The sequence below is a fragment of the Physeter macrocephalus genome, chromosome 2, assembly GCF_002837175.3.
Source record: "Physeter macrocephalus isolate SW-GA chromosome 2, ASM283717v5, whole genome shotgun sequence".
In the NCBI taxonomy this organism is placed as follows: Eukaryota; Metazoa; Chordata; class Mammalia; order Artiodactyla; family Physeteridae; genus Physeter; species Physeter macrocephalus.
In genome coordinates, this window is record NC_041215.1 from 72,103,881 (window position 1) to 72,118,771 (window position 14,891).

Below are 14,891 nucleotides of genomic sequence, written 5' to 3' on the forward strand. Positions count from 1 at the left end.
TCGAAGGGAAATAGTTAGCTCTATAACTGGGTGAGTCATTTTTTAAATAATGCAGCATCAAGAAGACTAGCAGGGAGCACCCAGACTTGGGATTGTAGTTATAGACAAGAAACATGGTGAGTCTTTTTTGGATTCAAAGTGATGCAGTCAACTCAGTAAGAAGGTACTGATTTCCATGATCTGGACCTCTACCAACAATTAGAAACTAGACGGTCCTGCCTTTTTTCCAGTGAGGAATAGAAAGAAAGAAGAATGCTAACTTAGAGCACATGAGTTTTAAACATCCTGACTGGGAATATTCATAAGAAATTTTGGAGAGACGATCAACTCAGAAACACTCTTTGACTTCAAAGATCAATTGGTTTGAGACCATGGCAAAAGTAAAATTATCTTATACAGACATTTGTGAAGACATCCAGAGTTTTTCATGATTTATGAAGAGTCATAAGTTGGGACCTTTTGGCTGTGAAATAGTACTTCTGCCTGGTCCATGCAGATTGTTGGAACCTAGCACTTTCTATTTGCCACAAGGCATTAATTTACTTGAGTGTGATCAACACTGCAAATTAAAGAGCATCAACTTTCCTACTAGAATCTTTATAGTCTGCCCTTATGTCTTCTGTGTCCAGTTTAATCATTCTGGTTTCTAAATATTCTTGTTCTTAAGGCTTGTTTCTGCTGATTCATTGAAAGCATGATGGTGATGATGACAATAGGTTTGATTTGTTCAGTACTTACTATATGCCAGGATGATAAGTAGAAAGTGTTTATTCCTCTCAATAATATGATACATAAAATATTATCATTATATTAAATAATTATTATTTTATAAATAAAGTATTATAATTACATAAATGAGAACATTAAAGATTATAGATATTAAAACATTTTCCCAAGGTCATATAACCAGTAAGAGGCAAAACCAGGATTCAAACTCAGGACTGTGGGCCTCCAAAGGTCTAGATTCTTTACCTATTATGTCAAAACAAAGTATCCATAGCTTTTCTGAAAACATGTAGGGTATGTACTCACAAGGAAGCTGCAGTGTAAGTTTAAAATGGGTAAAGGAAGTATCAAATTTTCAAAGTGTTGCTGCTAAGGGACATGCCAGCAGAAAAACAGAACACACTATCAACTCCCAAGATGTGACTTGTTATGGAAATAGTATTGTTATTTATAGGCCTCAATATTACTGCAAAATTATTTAAAAATAGTAACTATCACCAGAAACTTGACTCTGTACAATGATTCCTACTGTGAATTCTGGAGATGCCTAATTACCTAGCTAAATATCCATCTGACTTCAAAAAGAGAAACGACAATCATGACAAAAAAAGAGAGCAGCTCTGGGAACATAACCCACATTAAGAGACTTACCAAATTTCCCACAGTGAGCACATATTTGAATTCATCAGTCATTGGGTGATGTTCCATAGCCATGAACAGTGTGTTTAAAACTATGCAAATGGTAATAGCAAGATCTACAAAAGGATCCATTACAATAAAATAGATAAGTTGTTTGAATTTTATCCAATATGGAGAGCAATTCCAGATCAAGAATGTGTGTGCAAATCTGTACCACCAAGGTGGACATTTTTGTCTGGACTCCTCGAGTTCTGGGAGGAAAAAACAACAGAGAACACCAAGTCAATCATTCGTGTATTGTATACTTTTTATTCCTCACCAGATACAAATCAGCAGTATACTTTAACACTGAAACAAGTCTCCTGTTTAGACTTCGCAAATTTAACAGTACTGTTTCTATGAAAGCATAGCATGTTACATAAAAATCTTATATCACACGTTCATTTACTAGATCAACCATAAGGAAAAGGCAGTGAAATTAATGGATGAGAGCAGATATGGATATCCCTGAGAGAAACATATACTTAACATATGACAGTAAATAAGAGAATTGATGTTTTCTTAATGGAGATATGTATATTTTTAAGATAAATGTATGTATACCAGTATACATACTTTCCCCTGTGTCCTTAACCCATTACAACAATAACACACTTCTACTCTCTCCAGGAAAAGCTCTTGTTAGTTCACAGGTGAAAACAATCCCAGAACCAAGAGACTGGAAATAATTTATAGAGTGACTCGTGCAATAGGCACTAAACACCATTAGCCCATTTAGTTCTCATCATAAATTTAGGAAGTGGGTGAAAACTTTGTCTGGGCCCATCATGGGTATGTCAGGGGATGAGGTGGTAGCCCGTGGAGAAGGTAAGACCTGGGGCACATTGTGGGGAGAGAAGGTGGGAGCCAACACATTTTTTAAATTGCCACCCTTTGACTGACCACTACTATTCACATCATATTCTCTGAACTGCTTTCTCTAATTCCTTTGGATCACAATCTTAGCAGATGTCATGTCACATATTACCATTTTACAATTTTATAGAAGGTGCTCAGAGGCAGCAATTTATAAATACCTGGAAGTTTGTATTATTTTCTCACATTTTAGAAAGATCATCAATTCCAAGAGACTAGGTAAAGTTTCGAAGAATACATAGTGAGAGAACCACACAGGACTGTGTTAACCTCCCTTTCTTCATTTAGCACCATGAAGCTATCTATCTTTGAAAGGCATATCGCCCAAAGCCTGTCTTTAATCACAAATAACTTTATCCACTTTTTAAGCACATAAAGACAATTCCTTTAGTATCCATTGGTTAGCCTTACCATTGTTTATAACCATTTTATATTCTTTGAATTCTTTCTAAGAACTTGCTATATCTATTTAAGGCTGACTAGGACTTACCTGAATTTTGTTAAAAATCTGTATGGTAAAGAGAATATTATTCCGTACCTTCTACAGTGTTTGTTAATATGCTTGCCCTACTCATTGCCCTTTGTCTGAGATTGGGATCATTCAACATATCCTCAGAAAGGAGGTAAGAACTGGAACGTCTTTTCTTGTGTATTTGATTGTTTGTACCCTGAAAAAAAAAGATTAATTACAGTTTTAAGAATGGAATTCTAATAAATTGTAGGTAGAAAATAAAATCTTGCTCACATAGTTGTAGTGAGTAATTAAAAGTAGAGTCTAGATTGTTGATTTGAATCATGGCTCTGCTACTTACAGGCTGTGTATCATAGGAGAGTTACTTAACCTCTCTGTCTCCATTTCATCATTGGTAAAATGGGGATAATCATAGCACTTGCCTTACAATCTTGCTATGAGTATTAAATGAATTAGTACTTAGGAAATAAAAAATAAAATGAGCTGCTTTCATTGTTAAATTCACTATCATTATCTATCTTTCAGGGTTTCCAATTTATTCAGATAGTTTTACTATGTAAGAATCCTACGTGTAAACAGCTAAACAATTGTTGTAAGTGGCGTGTGCGTAAAAGGGTAGAACCTAGATTTCTAGGTTAAATTAAATTTCTGTAATTATTCTTTGTTAAGGTTCAGCAATAACAGAGGCAACTGTAATGATTGTTTCTCACTGCCAAGGAAGATCTCATGAACTGCTCTGAGGCTATGAGGATAAATGGCTCAGTTGGAAAAGGACAATTAAGACTGATGGAAACTGTAGCAAAATGGAGAATATAAGCTCCATCTAAAAGAGGTGACCACTCTCCAGCTCTAAAGGATTGCTGCTATGCAGGAATATGAGCTCAGTCTTACCAGGTATACCCATTTTTATGTGAAGATATCTTATTTCTAAATCTTAGCAACTAATTCAAAGTTAAAACACTATGCCAGTTCAGTGCAGGCCAACAATACACACACACACACATGCTCATACACATATATATACATACAAACAACTATACAAGTCTACATTTATCATCTATCTATCTAGTTGTGTGTGGTATGTATGTACGTGTGTATACACACAAACACACACACCATTCTACATATATATAGATATACAGATCTAGAGTTGTAAAGTTGTACAGTTGTTCAGATATAGTTATATTTGTGTATATATTAAAACATTGACAAACAGGCAAAAATATGTGTATGTGTGTATGTATGCATGTATGTGTATGTGCAAAGACACACACACATATCTGCAGGTGGCTTTAAATAGAAATCTTTCTATAACCATGTTTTCTCTGATATACTCTCTAATTTACTGACTTTCCAGAAGCAGAGATTTCTTTTTCCCCCAGTCAAACAATCAGCTGTGTTGATTAAATAATTTGTTCTCCATGTAGACAAGTCTCAGGTGTCAAGTTTATATTATTTCTCATGCAATTTTTTCATCTAAACTGTACATTATTCCACAGTATTATGTTTTGCATTTCTATTGAATCTTAAAGTATCCACTAATTCCTCAAGTTTTGTAGTTTTAGTTTCAGGATTTAGAGTGCTACTGATTTTTCTGTGGGTAAAAATCAAGTATTAAATGAAACATTTCATTTAAAAATAGGAAATAATCTCCAAATCTGATACACATTATATAATCTTTTACAGGTAATACACATTGTTGAAAAGCAAAACACAACAAGTATCTGATTCTACGGAAATTTAACATGCTCGTTTGATAAGGAAAAATACCTTGACAGAGGGCTGAAGCTGTATCGTGCAAACACAGAGGTCACAAGTGACCTAAAAGCACATGCATTCTTTCAAACCAAACGAAAATATGTGTATGGCCATGGCTTTGATGGAACTTTATTCTCACTTGAAATACTACATTGTCTGCAACTATGAATTTATGAATAGGTAGCCCAAGTTCAAAGTCAAAGCCTTGCTGATACTGAGTAATGCAGTGTAACATAGTGAGTGGCCTTAAGAGGTTACCTAGATACTCCATAAACCAGAAAGACTTTCAAGCCTAATCACACCCTTTTCTCAAACCACTCAATGACTCCTAAACTCTTGAAATTGTTGTTTTGGAAAGGTGTTTTGTTTTTGTCTTTATATATATATATGTTTGCATTTCTGTATGTGTTTTGGATATTATGTTGTTATTCATAGATTCCAGATAAAAGAGTTTTGTTGTTTTTTAATGAAAACAGTAAGTTTCATTTATGTATGGGAAAAAACACAGTTATTCTAAATTATTTCCAAGAAGCCTACCACACACTGGAGAGAAAGTATGGTGGTTAAAAGCACAGGCTTTGAAATAGAGGGTCTCTGTTTGAACTTTAGGACTACCATTTATTAGCTGAGTGACCTTGCACAAACTGCTTTATTTCCCTGTGCCTCAGTTTCCCCATTTGTAAAACAGGGATAATAATATATCACCTCATAGGGCTGCTGTAAATACTAATGTGTCTGCTATTATTATTACTATTATTAATTATTAACAACTCAAATAAGATCCTTGCAATAATGTATATATTAAGTAGTGACTTGAAAAAAATAGCAGTAGGTGACAAATAATCCAAATTTCCTTAGAGACATGGGACCTATTATCAACTAATAAGATCAGCATTATCAATGCATTTTGTGCTGATATATAGATCTTTTATAAATTGTTTTCTAAGGGGATGATTCATAATCAAGTACACTAACAGTAGATAAGTACCTTTTTTCAAAAATGGGGTTTTAAATATCTTGGAATTAGATACCTACAACAAAAGTATGAGGAGTACGTTACTCAGTTAAAGGTGTGTTTGTAACATAAAAAGTATTGCAAGATGCAGAGGCAGTCACAGGACCAGAGAGAGGGCCCCTCCAGCAGAGAGACTGATGGATGCAAGAGTAAGGGCCGAGCCATGCCTGAGCTATTTAAAACGTCCTTACACTGTCATCAGAAGTTGCCTTATCTATTATCACCTCTGGCAGAAGCTGTCCATTGGGGAGCATGAGGGCTGAGGGTCCATCCACCAAGGAGACCACACCATTGCAGTCCACGGCGCAGTGCATCTTCCTGTTCACCGGCAGCACTGGGGGGGACCTACTGGCTTGGCTGATATTACTGCTGCGCCGCTCCCGAGGTCTGTGGGGCACGAACAGCGAGCCCCTCCTGCTCTCATTGTCTCCGAAGATGCTATGCTCATCGTCAGCAAATTCAGTCTCAGATCCAATATCTTTTCCTCGACCTTTGAAACTAAAAAGACTTGTTCTGCTGCTTCGCCTTGCAGAAAACGAGGAGCCATGAATGCTGAGTGGTGACTGCAGAAAAAAATAAGAGATGACACGTATCTGCTGAAGCACCCCAAAACAGAAGTTCACTTCCCATAACTTCTACCGAGACCACTGGCCTGAGGGTAGGTGGCTCTGTACAGGTTTAAAAGAAACATATTTAAAAACAAAGAAATTCAGCAAAAAGACAAATTCTTCCAAATAAGGAATGAAAAGACTGGAAAAGTTTCATCCTTTCAGGACCAGGTACATTATTTGTTACTGTACTGCTCTTTACAGTTCTGGCCTAGAGTGATCTCTCCATTCATTCTGTACCATTCATGTTGCTATAAAGAACATATCACTTAAAGAAAGAATTTGGTATTGATGCCCGTTATTGAGCTTTTCATATATCAACCCATACATTCCATAAGTATTGAAACTTTCTTGAGGCCCAAGACCATGCTGTATGTATCTTTGCGTTCCATTGCTTGCAACTCTACCCTGCATGTTGAGGGCTTGGTTAAGGTGTGTTAAGAAAGACCTTTTGGGACTTCCCTGGTGGTCCTGTGGTTAAGAATCCTCCTCTCAATGCAGGGGACGTGAGTTCGATCCCTGGTCAGGGAACTAGATCCCACGTGCATGCCGCAACTAAGAGTTCACATGCCACAACTACAGAGCTGGTGAGCCGCAACTAAGACCCAGCACAACCAAATAAATAAATAAATAATTTTTTAAAAAGACCTTTTAATACTAGCGGGTTTACAAAGTCATAAAATATTAGAACTTAGAAAAGAAGCTGCCCAGTACAAAAGAGGGGAAGAAAGTCCCATTTATATGACTCATGTCCAAGATAAACCATGTGTATAAACCAAACTGCATATTCTTCGGAAGTATCTAATTGAAAAAACATTAGTGCTTGCTATGTACAGGACAAGGTGGTAGGCATAGTGAATCATGGAAAATGGGTATGACAGGGTCGTTACCTTAAAACTAGCTTGGACTGCTCCTGTCTTATTTCTTTTTATTGATATCACATGTATTCAAGTTCTGTCTCCCCAACCAGATTATGAAATCTTTGAAGGCAGGGACTTTTATTTTTGTATATATCTGGAAGGGTCTTACAGACTTAAGTAGTAGAAGATAGAAATTTTAAATGATGACGTAGATAAAAAGGATAGGAATTCTCAGTGCGTAACTGAAGAGCAGATTGGGAAGAGTCGAGAGGACAGAGGAATCTTTGTGGATGGGTGGCACCTAAGCTAATGGGTAAAGAATGGGTGGTCCTATGCCAGGAGGAAAACAAGGAAGAAAATCATCCCACTTAGAGGAAACCATGTGTAACAAGTAATAAAGGAATGAAAATATAGAGTAAACAATCATGGGGGACTGAGGGTACATGAAGGTTGAGAAAGGTAGGACTGAGGTGAAGCCAGTCCATGGCATTGACAAGATGTGGGTCTTATTCTGTTGTCAGTGGCTACAACAACAACTTGCTCCTCTCCTGAGGTCCCTTCCCTCAGATAGAACACTTTGCTCTATGATGCCACCTCTGGTGATATGCATGTGACGGTGTCAGTGGTACCTGGTTAGGGGTAGACAATCTCTTTTCAAGTGCTCGCCTATGACCTTCAACACCAAGGTGGAAGCTTTTTCTCCTGATGCTCTCCTCGGATTCCGATTTGGACAATTTCTCATCATCTCCCTTTTCTTCCCCAATGGAGAGTTTCTTTTGATTCTTTTTCCTTCTTCTGTTTCTTCTTTCTTTAGCACTTTTAGAGCTCAGTTTGGATGTTTCGGAAGAACTCTCGGAGAGGCCCATTATCCGGCTTCTCTCAATGCTTGTATATTCAGCTGCTGCCAATGCTATTGCCTGTTGCACCAAGAGGTCACACACACAGTGAGTCATTTCCAAAGTCTGGGAAACCCTATTATGGGGCACCTGTTTACTACAAATTCAATTACACTGTTCACGTATTCACGTCCCTTGTAAGGGAAGTAATGTCGTTTTCTTTGCATTCTGAATAGAGAGCTTACAAAATATATGTTTATTGCTTTTCCTGCATTGTAATAAAGCCATACTGTGCCTTGGAATTAAACTATTACATACTATTACTATATAGTAAAGCAATTTAAGTAGTATATGTGGAATTTTAAATTGTATATGTAAAAGTTTTAATTTTAGGTAATTCTGGGTCATGAAACACATAAATCATATGATAATTCATTTGTATATCTTGTTCAGGTAATTAACTCAATATTGTCAATAAATTCAGGTACAGCTATACTTTAATGAAGAATGAATTATTTGCAAATAAAATAATTACAGAATAATATCTCAAGAAAATGAAAGAGCCTTTTAGGGGTTCTCTAGGAAATTCCTGGGAGAGTCTAGTGCTATCCCTTTTATAAAAATTAAATTTTTATTATTAAAATAAAACAATCCTTGTAAAAATTTGGAAAATAAAGATATTGTAAATAAAAAACAAAAATCAGTCAAAAACCTACATCCCAGCAATAATTGGTGTTATTTCTTCCACTCTTTATATATATAATTTTTAAATTGTTTGTATCCTATATTCTATTTTGTATTCTACAACTTAATATATTGTTATATTAATACCTTTTCCTGTCATAATATTCTTAAAACACATCATTTTATGGCCGAATAATACTCCATAACACAAACATATCATAGTCCTCTTAACCATTTTCTAATTTTTGGAAATTTAAATGCTTTCTGATTTTTAATATTACTAAAATACTGTCCTGAACATCTTTCTGCTTCAAAGTTTCTCCGCATCACAGATTACTACCCTCCCCCAAATAGGTTAGATTGCTTGAAGAGATTTGCTAGGTCAAACCATCAAACACGTGTGGAATATTTGAAATTTTGGTTCTCTTAGTACAAGCCTCCTCAAACTTTTCCACTGAAGTACCCCTTTGGAGGGAGGAGTAAGGAAAAATCCTCAAGAATTTGTGACTTAACCTAAAGTGGCCACAGTCATAAGTATGCTTTTCTTAACATCTCACACGTTATCTTAAAATCCTTGCAACACTAACCAAAACTGATGAACATTTTGCTTTCTACCCCACAGAGTATCTAACTTTAACATCAAATAATTTTCCCTAAACATTTGTGTACAATTGTTACTCAGGGGAAATACATCATATATACGTTCTGGGACTTTGCATAATGCCATACACACAGAGGAACTGTGGGTAACAGGTTTAGGAGGAAGAGTTTAGTACATTCTCCGCGCTGGAGTGAGCTGATTACGAGGGAAGGTGGAATGGGGCAGACGTCAGTTCTAACTCAATCCAGAATTGCTTCCTTTGACCACACCAGAATGAAAATTCAGTTTTCATTTATAAAAATGAAAGGAAACCAGGAAGGAAAATCTCCCCGGGGAAGGCTGAGCATAGGCCACAGGGCTTCTGCTGTTTCCGCTGCTTTTCTACTTCTAAATCAAATAACAATACCTCAGCTTCCTCTTGCTCTTTTTTAAGTCGATCTAACATCTGTTGAAATTCTAACTCTTTCTGCCTAGCTTCTTCGATGTTTGCCTGGTTCTGTTCTTCATAGGCCATGGCAACCACAGCCAGGATCAAGTTTATTAGATAAAAGGATCCCAGGAAAATCACCACAACAAAGAAGATCATGTAGGTTTTCCCAGCAGCACGCAGTGTCTAGGGAAAAATGGAAATTATTATTTTAATAACACAAATGGTTTTTTTGGTAAATCATTTCAACTTGAATGGCATATTAGGTATGTAAATTGTACAGTTCTGTATACTCTCATGTTATCAAAAATATAAAGGAATAAAATTGTATCTTCATCGAAAACAATCAGTATTAAAATACACATTTTTTCAGTACAAAAGATATAGCAATTAATTAAGCTTGTACCGAAATTAAGTATGATTCTTGACTATTAGTAAGCATAATAATAACCCTGGATTTTTTCTCCCCTAATCTGCAAATTATTCAAAAACTAGCTGCTTTACTCATTTTCAAATTATAGGACTAGATAATTTCCATAGTATCATTTACTGATAAAATTATATCTTTAAGAAGTATTAATGATTATGTTAACACAAGGTAGACAGCCTTATTGTATGAATTTATGCATTCATCTTTTATGTATTTTTAATTAACATTTATTAAAAATTTTTAAATGTAATACATGGGAAAAAATTCAAATGGTACAAACAGATATTAAATGAAAAATAAGTCTCCTTATTCTATCTCTGTTGCATGGTAACTCAATTGTCTTTTCTATCAGTTACTGTTGTTACTGATTTCCTCTTTTGGATAAATTCTTTGTAGTGGAATTTGTAGGAGGTCAACAGGTATATTCATTTTAATTTTCATAGAAATTGCCATGATATCTTCTCCAGTGGCTCCCAGAAATGTGTGAGAAAGTCTACCTCCCCACATCTAGTCAGACAGTATCTCTCCTTTGATCAACTTTTTGATTTTGGTCATTCCGACAGGTGAAAAGTTATATGTCACTCCAGTTCTCATTTGCAGTAAAGGTGAGTATCTTTTTGCATACTTTTGTATTTCTTTTTTTTTCCCATGAAGTAAGATTTTTATATAATTTCTACATTCATTTATAACATTCTCAGAAATTAAATAGACATAAAACAGGCCAAAAGAAGAATCTGTAGCAATCTGAGAAGTGATTCATTATTTTTTATAATATAGAATAATCATTTTTGGTCTCCTTCCTCTTGGGGTTGGGTACTGATAACATATAGGTGAAAAGATAAAGCCACAATCCCAAGAGGATCACATGTAAGTTAGAGAGGAGATGGTCACATGAATGAAGAATTCCAGTACAAGAGATGGATGCTATGAACTGAAGAACAGTCAAAGGGCATGGAGGTGTAGAAGAAGGAGCAAGTGAGCTGAGAGAGAAAAACTCAGACATGAATTGAGTCTTCCATTCTCCTATTAGTTTGCTCAGGCTGCCATAACAAAATGCTATAAATTGGGTAACTTAAACAACAGAAATTTATTTTCTCAGTCCTAGAGGATTGAAATCCAAGATCCAAGTATTGGCAGGTTTGGTTTCTCCTGTGGTCTCTCCCCTTGGCTTGCAGATGGCTACCTTCTCACTGAGTCCTCACAAGGTATTTTCTCTGTGTGTGTGTGTATCTCTACTCATGTCCTAATGTTTCCTTCTTATAAGGACATCAGATTGGTTTAGGACCCACTCTAATGGCCTCACTTTAACTTAGTTACCTCTTTAAAGGCCCTAACTCTAAATATAGTCATTCTAAGGTACTGGGAGTTAGGACTTCAACATATCAATTTGGGGGAGATACTATTCAGTCCAGAACAACTGTACATGGGAGTACACAAAATAAAGAACAGTGAGCTCAGGAGAGCCTGGTGTTTAGGGCACTGCAGGCAGGGAGGCAAGTGTGGAAAGCACAGCGTGTGTAGGAGTGCTGTGAGAGAACATTACAGTATATTTCTTGCTATTTACCTAGGACCCCGTGGGATGCTATATTCAGAAAGGGGGAAAGAGATCTAGAGATCAAAAAGCTCAGAAGAGTAAGAAAATAATTTATGATTTAAGAACTATCCATTCTAATAGTGCTGGAAATAGAACATGTCAATTTTAGTACTAAGACAATAGAGTTTTCTCCATTCTAAACTGAATAAAACATCTCATATATAAAGCTGGTAAGGAACATACATCAGATTTTTGTGCAATGAATGCAATGAACGTTTCTCTTGGCACTCACCTGTTGGTAAAGGTTTTCCCAGTAATCCTGGGTCATTAGCCGAAACAAGGCTAAGAAGGCCCAACTGAAAGTATCGAAGCTCGTATAGCCATAATCAGGGTTCCTGCCAACCTTCACACAGGTGTACCCTTCTGGACACTGACTACATGTGAAAAAGGATATCATAAGTCAGAGTACCTTCAGGATGCAAGCTAAAGGGTACTACAGAGAAGTCGGAAACTCAAGGTTTCCTTTCCAGGGGGACAAAATTGAATAATGATTAAGAACACATTATTTGGAGTCAGCAAGAACTGGGTTTGAATCCCATCCTTACTTTTTACTAGTTGTTGACTTTGTCAAATTACTTAAATTCTCCAAGGCCCAGTTCCTTCTTTCTGTGAAACAAGATAATAATACCTACCTCCAAAGGTTAAGACTGTTATTAAGTTTAAAGAAGATAATGTATGCAAATTAACTAGCCTAGTTCCTGCACATAGAAAGCATTTAATAAATGGTAGCTGCTATTAGTATCATCATCATCATTAATCATTAAGACTTGGAAACTTTCACCAGATGTCATATAGTAGTTCTTGTACCCATAAAGATTGATATATAGGCCTCTAATAAAACTGTCTCCCCAAATTATTCTTGGGGTGAATTAGAATCAAGAGCAGTCAATAGATAACAATTATGTAAGTACATAGAGATTTCTAGTTTAAGACTTTTTTTCTTTTTAAAATTAGTGGATTGGTATCCATGATGTCAAATAAACACAGTGTTCTGAGGTGTCTTTAGGAGCAGCAACCTTATCTTGTTTATTTTTATGTTCCCAGTGTACCCAGAGCCTCCTCCTGGGCAGGGGACAGTGCAAGAACAAAGGCCCTGAAGCAGAAATAAAGTCGGTGTGTGGGAGAAAGAGCAAAATGGGTACTTACATAAATACGACATTCTTAAAATATCTTTACCCCAGTCCATGGGATCCTTTTGTTTAGAGTGGCCAAAATGTCACTGCATTCTGTCACCTATGAACCATACTTGATGGGAGAATGAGTATAATTTGGGGATGGAAAGAAAAGTTGATTTTGTCACTCTTCTTCCCAGAAAGAAGAAAGGCTGGAAACTATCCAACCAACTTTTGGTGGGGTTTTTTGGAAGTAATTTTTTTCTACTTTCTTACGATGTATATGATTTGTATCTTGTTTTAATTCAAGCACTACCTCAAAGTATTGCTTTCAAATGCATGGTATGCATTAACCATGAAAGTTTTAAAGTTTGGACTCACTGTGGGACAGAATGATTCAAAAAATGCCATGAAATATATGAAAATAATATAGAATCAAAGGTTCTTATTAGCAAACTGATTGATTTTGATTTTCCTTTCTTCCCCCAGCCTTTGGACTAAACTGAAAACAAATATTACATACCCTGAATCGGTGCTGAAACCACAAAGGAGAGCATCTTTGGATCCCTCCAAGTAATAAAAATATTCTGTTTAGGAAGAAATTGAACAATATAACATTAGGAGTGTAAGCTTTAAGAGTGACACAGCAGGTCAGTTAATTAATATAGATATATTTACAAACATATTCAGGCCCAGTGCCAGGCAATAGGCATTCATTTATTTATTGTATTCTTATATATTTTTCTTCAAATATTTGTTGATAACCTCTTATGGGCTAGGCAGTGAATATGATGACAAACATGATAAATAAGATCATCAATTTTATGAAGCTTTCTTTATGTTTAGGTAAGGGTGGAGGTTGGGGATGGAGAAAGACACTTAACAAGTAAATAAGTAAATATACAAGGCATTTTCACATAGGGATAAATGCCCTAAAGAAAATAAATTAAAGACAATGTGACAAAATGTGGTCAGGGAAGTCTTTTCTAAAGAGATGACATTCGAGCTGGAACCTAAATGCTACAGAGAAGCCAGCCATTCGAGGACCCTTGTGAGACATCTTGACAGAGTGAAGAGCAAAGAGCAAAACCCCAAGGTAGAAATGAAGTTGGTATATGGAAACAAAAAAGCAAAATGGCCAGCCCAGTTATAATGCAGTGAGTGGGGAGGATTGTGGTGTCAGAGGTAGGCCGGGGCCACGTAGCAAGGTTTTGCATGCCATGGAAAGGAGTTTGGATCGTAAGTAAGATAGGAAGTAATAGAAGTAGGAAGTAGAGATGTGAGACAATAATTAACATTTTTGAATGTTGCTGTGGCTGCTTTGTGGACTATGGACTACTATAGGAGGGCAAGTGTGGAAGCAGGGATACAAGCTAAGTGACTACAGTGACAGGTGACATGGCTACGATTCAGAGAGTAGCCGTGGATACGGAGAGAAGTTTGTCAAGTAAGTGACTGGATTGATATGAGTCTTGAGGTCAGTGAAGGTATCAACTATGGAGATACAAAGATGGGCGTCATCGTCAGGCCATGGGACCTGATGAGTTAACCCAGAGAGAAAGTGGAGCTGGGGAAGGGGAGGGAAGGGAGGGAAAGAGAAGGAAAAGAGCCCCCAGCTCAGCCCCAGGTATTCCAGAAGGGGTACAGTTGGCAAGGCAACACTATAAGTGAAGGCAATTTATTTCCTGAAATTCTCTCATTGTTTACTCACCAATCAACCTCTATTTAGAACTTACTAAGTTCTGGATGTTGAGGATACAGAACTGAAATAAATGTACATTTTCCCCTTTCAAGGTACCCTTTGTGCCCATTTTCAGGTGTAAAGGAACTCATAACTCTTCCTTTATTTACTATAATGACTTATTCTTAATACAGGGGGCTGATCCAAACGTATACAGTAAAGGTATAAAGGACAAAAAGAGTTTTTTTTAATAAGGGCCCAACTTCCTATCTGGCTCAAGTCAAAATAAATAAAGATGTAATTTCTAGGAGGCTCTGGAGTAACAGCAGAACGAAGACTTTGAAGTCAGATGTACTTGGATTTGAATATTGTTTCTACCCCTTCCTATGTAGGTGAATTATTTTATCACTTTAAGATTTAGCTTCTGCATCTGTAAAATGTGGATAAGAACACCTACTTTGTAGAGCTGTTGAATTAGTACTAATAGGGTATTGCATGTAAAACACTTCACACAGTGACCCACACTTTCTACA

At 36.4% G+C, this 14,891-nt stretch overlaps 1 protein-coding gene across 1 annotated transcript in view; it reads right to left on the minus strand.

Annotated features, from left to right (window-relative positions):
- Positions 1-14,891, minus strand: part of SCN9A (sodium voltage-gated channel alpha subunit 9) — a 157,904-nt gene that overhangs the window by 59,884 nt on the left and 83,129 nt on the right. The window contains exons 8-14 of the mRNA XM_024122208.2: positions 13,201-13,264; positions 11,798-11,939; positions 9,521-9,727; positions 7,623-7,910; positions 5,717-6,088; positions 2,819-2,948; positions 1,378-1,616 (exon numbers count right to left, since the gene is read on the minus strand). Of these exons, the coding sequence (XP_023977976.1) occupies positions 1,378-1,616; positions 2,819-2,948; positions 5,717-6,088; positions 7,623-7,910; positions 9,521-9,727; positions 11,798-11,939; positions 13,201-13,264 (1,442 nt within the window). The remainder of the gene's footprint in view (positions 1-1,377; positions 1,617-2,818; positions 2,949-5,716; positions 6,089-7,622; positions 7,911-9,520; positions 9,728-11,797; positions 11,940-13,200; positions 13,265-14,891) is intronic.